This window comes from Anser cygnoides, chromosome 4 (genome assembly GCF_040182565.1).
Source record: "Anser cygnoides isolate HZ-2024a breed goose chromosome 4, Taihu_goose_T2T_genome, whole genome shotgun sequence".
NCBI lineage: Eukaryota > Metazoa > Chordata > Aves > Anseriformes > Anatidae > Anser > Anser cygnoides.
In genome coordinates, this window is record NC_089876.1 from 76,624,297 (window position 1) to 76,637,047 (window position 12,751).

General features: G+C 38.6%; 1 protein-coding gene across 3 annotated transcripts in view; it reads left to right on the forward strand.

The window, feature by feature from the left end:
- The first annotated feature begins 986 nt into the window (after window positions 1-986).
- The window catches only part of EGF (epidermal growth factor), a 65,422-nt gene continuing 53,657 nt past the window's right edge, over window positions 987-12,751 (forward strand). For 2 of the 3 annotated variants that reach the window (XM_013185388.3, XM_013185389.3), the window contains exons 1-2: window positions 987-1,625; window positions 10,057-10,188. In XM_013185388.3, the coding sequence (XP_013040842.3) occupies window positions 1,499-1,625; window positions 10,057-10,188 (259 nt within the window). In that variant the 5' untranslated portion in view covers window positions 987-1,498. The remainder of the gene's footprint in view (window positions 1,626-10,056; window positions 10,189-12,751) is intronic. The other variant, XM_048066372.2, reaches the window with a different exon arrangement.

Below are 12,751 nucleotides of genomic sequence, written 5' to 3' on the forward strand. Positions count from 1 at the left end.
GACCAATATAGAGGAGGGAAATTCTCAGGGAGAGAGTCTGCACAGCTGCAGGTTACTGTCTGTACTGTCTGATGCTGCTGTTCCCAGCTGTCGTGTTAGCATTTATCCTAGTGCAATACTGTGGAAATAATTAATAATAATAATAATAATAATAATTAATAAAGCAAGAGAACCAAAATGCATTACAGTAGTTAGTGCAACAAAGCCCAGTGGAGTCAAATACTTAAACACCTGCTTAAATCTCAGCACATTCAAAATTGGGCAAATTACTTGCATTTGTGCCTGATTTGGGAGACTGATGCTCCTGGAATTTCTCTAGTGCATATACATCAGCAAAACAGGTGTAAAAATGCATTGCACCACAGCAGTAGCCTTCTACAACACTGATGTGCACATACAAATGACTGGGATGTGGGTGGGAGTTGCAGGCTCATAACAAGTTACCTTGGTCTCTGGCAGCAGGTATTTTCCTGGAACTGCAGAAAGGCCAAATTCAGACCTGAGAGAGGTGGCTGCAACTTCTTGTTGTCAGAAGTCAGATGTCAGAATCACAGGCGCATACCCTAGATCTGAATTTGACCTTAAGACAATTTGTATTTCCCATTACTGGAGAAACTGGAAGGATTTTCTTTTTCCTTTTTGCATAGAATGTTTTAAAGACAACATTTGTTTCTGGTGGTAAAACACAAGATGATATTAAAATCAATGCAACTAATCACGATTGAACAGGCAAGGTATAAATCAGGCTACAGTCCATGAGAAATAAAACTTAGCTGTCACGCTGTAGGTACTTCTCAAGCATGAGGGGCTGCCTTTCTAAATAGACTGTATTTATTATGGGTGGCTGGGTATCAGCATTCTGGCTCGGTTCCCTGTAGTAAGGAACTGACCACATTACTATTTGCAAACACAGGGTTCACTCAAGTGGTACTAAAAAGAGAAGAGGTGGGGCAAGTAGAGCTTTAAAAAGCAAAGAGGAGTCCGTCCGAGCTTGTACGTAAAAAGCAACTGCATTTTGGAGGACGGTACCTGGAGATCTCACTCCCTGTACTTCACTTAGAGCAGCGGTGAAGTTTTCTAAATTCTTTGCTTTTAAGATTTAAACAGCAGCTTTGCTTGTTGGGAGGAAAATGACAGCGATCCTTGCGAGTGTTGCTTTTAAGCTGTGTTAAATTTGTGGCAAGAGTGTCAGGCATTTCATACTTGGCTTCCAAAAAAAGAAAAAAAAAAAAAAAAAGAAACGAGAGAGAGAGAGAAAACGACGTGTGTGGGGAAGAAATCTCCCAGGAATTTCTTCAAGGTTGTAGTCAGACACAGTAAGGACTAAAGTGACAAGAAAAGCAAGGCAAAGATAAAACTTGGTATTGTGATAAGATGTCTGAGTGTAAAGCGGGAGATTGCAGAAACCTTTTGGGATTACACATGTTCATTTTGTCCTGGATATGACTGCGTACAAGCTAGTTCTTCTCTAGTAACAGTTTAAAAAAACCTCAAGATTATGTTTCTCTTCCTTGTTGCTTTTTTGCCAGTGGTTTTTAAAATTGGTTTTGTCAGCCTCTCAGCTCTGCAGCACTGGAACTGTCCTAATGGATACAGATTAAAGACTGAAAACTCTGCCTGTATAGGTAAGTAGCTGACCATTCACAGAATAAGAAAGCCGCATTTGTATTCTCTTAATTGAACTTCATAATTGTTAATGATTTTTTTTTTTCTTTTTTAACCAGACTGTGTTGTACTGGCAGAATTGATAAAGCAACTTTTCAGTATCCCTTGCTTCTCATAATGAACAGAACTCATTTTGTTTAGTTTGTTATTCAGAAATCAGTCACTTGTGTGTCGGTTTAACTATCAGAAAGCAGGATAAAGATTTATATGATCATTAAGAGGTCTGAACGGAATGCTAGTCACTAAAATTCCTTTCCATAGCTTTAGTGTCTCTTTATTTTTGACACATCCACACATGTATTTGTGCTTTTATATGTGTATCATTTGTGCATGTGTGTATTTTTATATTTCTATATTTATAAAGAAAGTATTTTTAAATATTTTTATATGTATTGGGATATACTTCGATGTGGGCTAGATAATTTTAAAAACTACTTGTTCTGTGTTCATACAGGTAGGTGTAGATGTGTGATAATGTATAATGAGTGTCTCATACAATACGTGAAACACAGATGTGTTTGATACAGCAGTGCTAAAGTCTGAGTGAGATGTATGATGCTATTATTAGTATAATGATCCTCCAGTGACTCAGAACATGTGAAATGCAGATTCTTATTCTTTACCAAGTGTAAGACAAAGCATGACAGAACCCTTCTTTTCACCCTGCTACCCTGAAGGCCAATTTTCTGTATTTATTTATTTCTTTAGAAAGCCAGGGCCAGTGAAGTTGTGGGCTTTTGGGGCAGGAGATGAGGAAATTCCCTGGAAGCCCAGCAAACAGACCTAATACTTGGAGTTAATGCTTTTGCCTTAGTTGCTTGGGCTTCAGAGGCCCTGACTCAGTTCTTGACATGATTCCAGTGATTTAATAACAGGTGCCTTCTCTGTGTGCTCTGCCAAGAAATACCAGCTTGTAAGCAGAAAATAGAAGTATGCGTGTTAAATGCCCTCATATTGAGAGAGGAGGAGCTAGGCATTTTTTGTGTACAAATGACAGACTTGACCAAAGGTTTGTCAGAGAGCCAAACACACCTAGGGTACTTCGATGCTGATGCTTGAATACAAATGAGGAACACCCTCCTGAAACAAATCTCTGTACTGCTGCCTCTTACTAATGCTTGTGTTAATATTATGGAGTAGTCTCAGAGTGCATGGACTGGGTTCCCTTTAGGCCAACATAAACCAGAAGGTGTACCCTAGGAGAGCATCTATTCTCATGGCTGTTGATAGCCATTTGGTCCACAGGCCCAGACTAGACCTGGTTCTCCATAACCCCACGCTGAAATGTATGCAGTCTGTATGCCAGATCCTCAACAATTGTTGCACTTTACAGAGCCTTTCTATAGGTCCATGTTATTTGCTGATATGAACCTGGTTTCCATGAACTAATTAGGATGTATATTAGTTATGACTTCTACATTATTGGGTTGCCCAGTTGACACCTCCATTTCAGGACAATCCTCCTGAAATGAAGTATATTGGTTGGCTTTTTTTTGTAGGCCAAAATGAACTCTAAATATTGAAGTTCAAAGAGCTACAGGATTATTTTTATTTTTTAAGTTCAGTTGATTTACCTTGCAAATTAATGTGCATCACTCTTCCATTAATGGAGAAAACTTTTGTTGAAAATTAGATGTTTCAGTTGCTCTACTAGTCTTGGGGGGGATTCTAGGTAAAACACCAAAACTGAAGGGACAGTAACTCAGCAAACTGTGTAAGAAGTAGTAATAGAAGTAGTCTTTTGAGTAAGAGCTGACATTGCTATGAGCTATTTTGTGTAACATATAATAAATGAAAAATGAGGTGTGCTAAGGTATCTTTTTATTAGAGATTTGCAAGGGATTAAGAAAAGGCAAAGGTTTGAAGTGAAATATCAGACTGAAGGATACTTTGATGGCTGGATTTCCCCTCTTCTCTGTGCTTGATGCTCAAGTTCCCTTCTGACCAGAAGATCGGATGTATGATATTCTAGTTCATTAATTACGTGAGATGGAGGGTGTGCAGTGGAAGCAAGTGGTAGGAAGCTGGGGGCAGGCTTTGAAGGTAATAGTGGGGATAAAAGTGGTGAGTGGGAGACATGACTCATACTACTGAACTGTGAACAATGACAGCAAGCTGAACTGTGGCTTGGCGACCGTTCTCAGTGAGCTGTAATAAGTATACCAATTGTAAAGTGTTCTGTGTCGTCCGTGACCGTGGTGGCATCCTGCCAGCCCTAAGGGCTACCCTCAGCTGAGAAGGTGCCTGCTCTCTGTAAGAGAGCTGTTACAAGCAACACTTGCTGTGAAGTGTTTTTCTAACTTTTCTAGATTCGTTTTTCCATACTACCACTACAGATGAAGGTCTAGGCTTTGCTCTTCTTACGTTGTTAAATATCTTGCTTCTTAATTAGTTCCTTTTATTTCTTGGGGTATTCAAAGATCAAAGGCCTTCTCATCCTGTGGAAGGATAGTGAAATCCAACCCTAAATGTTTCACATAATTTTATACAGTTATTTTAAGAGAGATTATTTGAATCCTGACTTGGTATGCCAAGAGAGGAAAGGCCTTGAGGGGGGGAGAGGGGCACGTAGCCCAGAACAGCACAGTTTATAAGAGACAAAGTATGGGAGAACAAATCATGAGGTCAAAATAAGGCTAGTCTGGTGCATGAGCATATCCATTTATCAAAAATTTATGATACTATTGGAAGCATTTCTGCAATTCTTGACATTGTCATCTTGATTTAATCATTTATTTTAAGCTGATGTAAAGACTGGGGACTCAGTTACCATTCAATGACTCATCTTCCTTAGACTCTAGTGAAAACAGGACCTTCTACCTCTAAAAGAAAAATAATCTTGGCCACACAGTTGTTCTTCCTACAAGGTAAAGATGCATACATAGTTGGTACTGGGACAGCTTCTGTTTCTAAAATGTTTGACCATCTAAGCATAAACGGTACACCAGGGGATGGGTCTTACGCCTGTTGGAAGTAGTTGATTGTCCCTTCCTGAAGTACTGCTTTAACAACACTGTGTTTTATAATGGTATAAATACCAATATATATATAAATATACTACATTCATGGTATACAGATGCTTTCCTTACTTGAAACAAAAATAAAAATCCCCAGATGGCAATGTTTATCTGAAGACACCCATAGAGCAGCCCCTCGCATTGCTGATTTTAGATTAGACACTAGTGCCTGTTAGCCCTGGGCTACCCAAGGTAAATATATTTATTTTCTGAATACTGAAAGGCAATATATAAAAACGCTGTACCTTGGCTTCAGGGCTGACTTTAAGTATTCATTTTGTAAGCTTTCAAGGTGAAGAAAGATAGTTATTTAAAAATCAGAAAACAAAATTGTAAAAAACAAACACAACTCACACTAGTAAAGTTGTACCTAACCATAGATCCTTAAATTCTGCAGGTCTCTGCTAACTTCTGACATTATCTGATCAGCCCTTGTCACTTCTTCAGGGCTAGCATGCTACACGTTCCTACAAAGCTAAAGGCTGCAATTGAAGGTGACAACTGCAGCTATCTAGGTCTACTCTTTTAGTCAGATGCTTCTTTCTGTGTCTCAAACTTTCCTCCTTTCTTTCTTGCTGTTCACGACTCTCCTGTCATAGAACAGTGGTTTTATGGAATATTAAATTATTCCTATTTGTATTACGTCTTTAAATTCACCTTAGTTAGCTAAGTTCTGGTTTTAGTTTGCTCCATACAGCCTTCTGAAGACACACTGTTAAGACCTCTTATGTTGTACTCTGAAGAATATGAAATGTCAAAACCTTGCTGATTCACAGCTACCCTTTCCCTGCAAGTATTGCGTAAAGAGCAATAAGAGACAGTGAAATGAGGAGCTGTGTTGTCTACCCCTGTCATGACATAGCTTTAGGGATAATCCTTTTGAAACCCCACTGTAACCCTATTTTTCAGAAGAGATGCAGTCGAAGCATGTCTGCTTGCTTCTTTTCAGTAGTTGTCTTCCATCTAGCTCACTTCATATTCCATTGCCTTGGGGAAAAGAGGGCTGAAAATATTGTTACCAAATAACAGAAGGGAATTCTTCAACATGGGTCTGAGCCCAAAGGCCAATTCATGAGAAGATTCCCACTGAATTCTCTGGAAATTGGATCCAGCTGAATGTGGACGAATACTATCCTTAGCTGTAAGAAACTGCATCAAAATAGAAAGGGGGTAAATATGTCACAAGAAATGACAGAAATGGCATCATACTACACATGAAGTTTAATTGTGAAGTGGGCTGAGGAGTAGACTCCAGGGCCAGTGACTAAGACTCATCAATGTTTTTCTCATTGGAAATGAAAAAATGTCTTTTTCAGTGGAAAATAGCAGATATTAATCTTATGTTCTGTTTTGAGCAAAACCCATCTACTTTCTAGTATCTAATTTGAAACCTGCTGGAGCTGGATGACAATATTTGCTGATGCCTTTCAAAAAGGGACAGATAACTGCATCATGAAATTCGTCTTTGAAAGGCAAGCCAATAACACTATGTTGAAAGTTGAACTACATGATCTGGGAAGTAGAGGCTCACTAGAACTACATTTTTTTTCAAATTTTTGCCTTGGATATGATTTAGAAATTACTTATTTATGCATACAATTTATTTATAAGGTAAAACAACAACAACCAAAAAGTGTATTTTTTTTTTCCCATTCTAGTGGCCGAACTCTTGAGATCTGAGTTCAGAAAGGTAGAAAACTAACGATATCATAGGACTTTGGGATCTTTTTTCCATTTTTCTTCAAAATGTTTACAAATGGTTTCTGAATTTGAATTCAATTCTAAATTTGATTCTGCTTTATGCAGAATGGCCCTGAACTGGGGCTGGAAGAGTCCAGGAGCTAATAAACACCTTATTGCATTCACATTATATTTCTTACCACGGTATAGAAGCACTCCACAGCCTCTACCCTAGCAAAAACTGAGAGTGATTAGGTTGTACTTTGAACCTCATTTAAGAACTTGGGAGCAGAGATACTGAGCTGTGCTACTTCTATCTTATTGTGACCTGTTGGTAGCTGGAGCATTTGTAACCCAGCTGAAATTTCGTGTTCAACTTTGTTGAAAAGATTATGGTGGTGGCTGGGTATAGCAGATTGAATTCATTCCCAGTTCAACTCCACAGGAACCATGTTTGAGTGAAGTTGAGTGTGTGTATCTGCACGTGTATATTTTATGTACATAATCTATGTGTTCGGGGCTATAAGGAAAGGTGGCCTCTGGCTCCCTGTGGTTTCTCTGTGTCCCTGCCAGGCATACTAATGCTTCACCTTCTGCAATCAGAGCATTTCTCAGGACTCTCAACAAAGTGGCATATTTATATGCAAAGTCATTGAGGGCTGCCAACATCATGATGACATGATTCATCGTTTTTGCTGATTCTCAAGGCATTTTCTGCATAAAGAAGCCTTTGAGAGCTGAGCAGAACCTCATTCTTCCTTTCAGAACTGGCTGTCAGGGCACTGCAGACAGCTTTTGTGTTTCCTAAGCCGATTTCTTTCACAGGGTAAAGTTCCCACTGGGGGAAGTGGTTGCCAGGAGACATAAAACAGCCACAGCAGGATGCGACTGTGTGCTTCGCTTTGGCACAAAGAGTGCATGCAGGTGAAGGCATTGCTACTATTGCTACTTTCACCTGATGGATGGTTTTATGGTCAAATTCTCCTAAGGTTTTTTTTTTTTTTTTTTTTGGAAAAGACCTCCCTGTAAATCACAGGCCATTGCCCAGTTACCTTGGTGCATAGCTCAGTAACTTGTGCTTGGTTAAAGCATGTCTCCCCATTCTGGCTTTGCCTGGAGACCATCCACTGATGGTTTTCACAACTTCACAGTTTTTCTTGGTAGCTAGTCCCCTTAGTGAATCACATTTTGTGTTAAATGTGAATTGAATTTCTAAATTGATTTCCCTGGCTTCAGGGCTCAGCCATCGGTCCTTGTTAAGTCTTTCCTGCAAAAGATTAAACTGTCCTTTAGAAAAGCTGATGCTTTTGCTTTGTGAAGACCCTTGTACACTGTGATCAAGTCCTCTCCCAAATTTCTTTTTGATAAACTAAACAGAGATATTTGTGTCTCACTGAAAAGTTATTTTTCTTACCCTCAAATCATACTTTTTAACCTTATTGTATCCACTTTCTAATTTTTCAAGATTCTTTAACAAACTATATCTGAGAAATACAAGGAGCATTCCAATATTGTCTGACCACTGCCGTATACAGAAGTAAAATTGTTTCCCCACTGTCATTCATTTCTCCTGTGTGTATATGTATTTTGATTTGACTTTTCTTGTCCTGTAACTTGCTAAGCAGTCAGATATTTGTCTAGAATGAATGCAAATCCTCTTTAGAGTAAGCAGTCTTCCAGATACAATCTGCAGGTCAGGCCTATCTTTTTATTCTTATTTAATGTACTCTTTATTGTGACTGAATGATAGTTCTTTCATTAGTGCTTCACATTGCTTTTTCAAATGACGTCTGTCTTTAATAATCTTACGTCTACACAGTTGCCTTTAGCACCCCTAATTGTGATTTCCTCAAAGGAGTAACATCAGGTTTATTTAACAGGCCACTATTGTTATTATATCGACTGACGTGAATTATATTATAGCCTTCATCAGCTGAGTCTTGTTGTTCATCCAGCTTAGTATTACTATTCAAAAACCAGTGCTTCAGGGTGAGATACATCATGTCTGAACACTGTCAATGAGCTGAGGTCACCTCCTGTATAGGCTATCAAAGAGCTCTTTGAGACATCCAGGCAATAGCCAGGAGTGGCTGAACTGGCAGAACTCCGGGTAGCTCAAACTTCTATTCAAACCTTTCTGGAGGGCATGTGCATGTGCAGCCCTAGTATGTGTGGGAAAATATGCTCCTGAAAGCTGATTTTGTGAAGAAAATTGGGGTTTAGAATTAAAGTGCTTTATGGAATTAAGTTGTTGGAAGTGCTTCTGTTTTACCTTCGTACTCTGATCAACAAAAATCAGTTGCACGTGGTCTGATTACATCTTGTATGTTGCCACATTGTTATGTGCTTTTATTTATGTATTGTTAAATTATTATTGTTGTCTGCTATATGGAACATACATTGTGGAAAAACTCTGAAAACGCCACAGAAACATTCCCTAAACTGTACAGATACATTAAATGGTTGTAAAACATCCACAATCTTTAACAACTTTGATATAAGTCTTCACCAGGAATAAAGACAAAAAATGTTCTAAGCTATACATAGAACAATACATATCAGTAGTTCTCATAACGGTCTGGTGTCCTCTAGTGATTTAATCAAATGTGTTTCTTGAAAAGAATTCATTTTGGTTCCTTTTTCGTGTATGTACAAATGCAGATTTATGCTAATGACAAAACCCAGAAGTAAAGCCACTGACATCGAATAGATCCTGGGCAGGGGAGAAGCTGCTCCTCAGAGCATCCTTCACAGTGGTTGTCCAAGAAATACACAAGGGTATGGTACTCCAGATGCCAAGAACCTCAGCAAGCTGCTATCAGATACATTTGATTTCAGTAGGATGTGAAGTTTCTTTGAGCCTTCCAGGCCAGCCATCTGTGGTGCTGAGTACTGCCAAAGGAGTCAACTTCTTTCTCCCTTAGTGTAAAATGTGCTCCTCAATGGTGACATTTTTTGGAAAATGAAGTCCTTCCTTACCATATTTATTGTCTCAAACTCTAATAAAACACCATAAATACATCAAATATCTTCTAATTTCCAAAGGTTTTAGCTTAATCTATCAGTTAAAAGTCAAATTTCTAATTAATTTGTTTGCTATTTGTTTACTGCCTTGGTTTGTTGGTTTGGGCTTACTGCTCTCAGAATGTAGTGGTATTTTTTTTTTTAATGTTTTGTATGTGTTTTTGAAACTTAAAAGAACTCAGAAATGAGCTCAAGGTGGAGCTCAGTGCTGTGGCAGTCTGTTTGCAGCTTTGCTGTTTTGCAAAATTTGGTAATTTATTTGCAAAAATGTTATTGTGGAAAGAGGGATAACAATAGAAGGAAGCAGCTGCAGGCAGCATTTGCATAGCAAATGATAATGCAAATGACATAAATTGTGTACGAGATAAGTCTGTTCCCTGTGTTTGGGCAATCAGAGACCATTTGTGCAGAGTGTCCAGACACAAGGGAGAATGGTAATTTCTCAAAAAATTACACATAATAACTGTGCATGTGAAAACAAGCAAGGCAAATGATCCTGAGACCAATGCATAAAGCAATACAGATATTCTCCTTTCCTCTTTTAATGATGAGAACTCACATTTTCTAACTAGCTTGTTATCAGCTTTCTATGCCAATGGTATTCTTTCTGTTTGCTTTGTACTGTTGTTGCTCATCAAGTTGTCCTGATTTGTTCAAAACCACATTTCAGATATTGATGAATGCCTTGAAGGTGGTTTGGGAGCCTGTGGCCAAACCTGTATCAATGTGCCAGGGTCCTATATCTGCTCCTGTTTGCCTGGCTACACCTTGGATATTGACAAACGGTCTTGCTATGCGAATGGTAAGGTCATTTTCTGTTTGGTGATTATAACAGAGCTTTAGAGTCTTAGATTTATTTAGCAGTTGGCATTATATTTTGAAGTGAGCCATGCCTGTCTGGTCTCAACTCACAATGCTGACTTAGTTTCTGGACAGCAACTGGGGTGCTCTGGTTTGCTGATGGAAAAACTGCCTCTCCTGCTGTGCAGGTAGGTGGCAAGAGTGGAAGTGGATGCCACAGAAGAGTGATGGTGAAGAATGGAAAATATAGTGGTGGAAAGAAGAATGAACAAACAAAAACAAATAAAACCAAATGAAGACTTCTTATTCAGTAAAGCTACTCTCTCTCTGTTTTCCTCTCCTTACTACTTCCAGGAACAGAGGGCAATGCATAAGGTCTTGCTACTGTTGAGTCTTTTGGGCTGTTGGCATTGATGTCTGTCTAGTGTATTTAGGTTAGGGACAGTGCTGTGAAATGTTAGGCAGGAAGCCCTTACTTTAGGTTTGGTCCATAGGAAATAATCACAATAAACATGAGTGCTACTGTGAGGCCTTTCCTATTGTCCCAAAAGTTTAAATTGATTTTTGAACACATAAGCTGCATCCAAATTTTGTAAGCTTTTAGCCCTTCTGAGGGGAAAACATCCATAGTTATGGTCTCTGAATAACCTTAATTCGTCCTGCACTGATGCTACTCATAGAAAAAAAGATCTAGTTAGATTTTATTAATTGTTTTAACTTTATATTGCATCTAGAATACGAGGTGGGAGTGCTCTGAAGTTCACCTCTCCATTTTGGTTTCCTGAATGTCTGGTTTTGGTTCCTGTCTGGGATATGCTAAAACTCCTTTCTGGTCCAGGAGTTCAGGTTTTCTTTTTCTGTCTAGTGTTTACCTGGAACTCTCCCTATTGTGGAGATGGGATATGGCAGGACAGGTTTTTGATCCATGAAGTAGGAGATATACTCCAGTCCCTCTGGGTGTAGTCAATGGGACCATGTACAACAATCAGAAATATTCTTTGCAGCTCCCAAATTTTCACCAACACAGTTACCTCAGTCAGCTCCTAGAATCACTCTTAGTGATAGCAAAGTATGACTTTTTTTTTTCAGTCCTGCCTAAATAGGTTTAGTCCTTTAAATGGATTTTTTTGTTTAAAGAATATTTTCTGAACTCTTCACTTTTGAACTGAAGAGATACAAAAACAAACCTGTTAACTTACAACAATATTTCTGCTCAGCTATCTTTCAAAGCATAATCCTATTTTATACATTATTGGAAGTTTTCAACCCTTTTTTTTTTTTTTTTTTAAAGTTATTACTAACCTTTATAGCACCAGAAGTGATGGATCAGGAGCTACCGTGATGGATAAGGAACCCTATCCTTATGCTATGTATAAATTCTTCTGTTGGGGGTACACAAAGTGATATGTCCTCGTGTTTTAAATACTGGAAGGTCTTTTATGCAGGTGTTGTTTATCTGATCATTAAACCCCTGATAAAATTAAGTCCCAGATCTGGCTCGCCCCTCTGCAGTCAGATTTGTTCAGTCCTCATTCACAGGTTCCAGGTGGGAAATTCAGAGAGCGGAAATGAAAAAAACACAGTATAAAAATGTTCTTGGTCAACTAATTGGCAAAAATGCTGGCAGTACAGCTGTCAAATTCCTGAGATAAATCAACCTTGCTACACTTCACCGTTCATTTACGTAAAATAAGTCTTCATAGTTTAAATATTCTCACATGGGGTTTCTCCGAACAAATAGCAGCAGAAAAAGGGAGACACTAACATCCCAGAAGTAGCTGTTATAACTGGGTAATACCTTGAAAACTCCAAATGAACACCAGTGTATTAGTATAGAAGTCAGAAAGCTGACCACCGTCCTTGTGAATAGCAGTAAATTACATCCTGAGTGCTCGTCAGAACTTGTTGTTCACCACAGAAATCAAACTTGGTCCCTTTCCTCTGCTGTGAAGGGGGTTGCATCAAACAACCTTGCAACCATGGTGAAGGTATGGCACCTGGCTAAAATTTGTAGAAATGGTGTCAGCTGAGTTTGAAGCCTTATGTTTCATGTTAATAATGAAGGTACTTAGTTAAAAGGTTGCAAAACTGATTAATAAAATGAGTTTAGTTATCAAAAGCATATGTGCAAGGAAATTGATTTCAGTGCATCCTTGATGACAGCCATCCCTGGTAAGCAGAGAGTTACTTCTGCATTCCTGGAAAATCAATTCAACAAGTGATTAGATGGGTTTTAAAGCTGTCATTCTGTTGGATCTATATTAATAATTGTACTTCAAAGTTGCCTGACTAGAGCATTTTTTGTGTGCCATGATCTGTTGTTTCAGGCAACCAGGTTATAAGTCCCCCCAATTACCAACATAATGGGACTTTCTTCTTTGAATGTGGTTTTAGTGGTAAATTGAAGACTGAGCTATGTGTTCTGAGATATAATATTAGAAAAGACTAAAATGTGGCTGGCTACCCAAAAACTCCTTTCCTCTGCTACACACCATATAGATATCCATGATATTCAAATTACCTAAACAAAAAACATTCTGTTTTGGAAATGCAGTTAAGTTTTC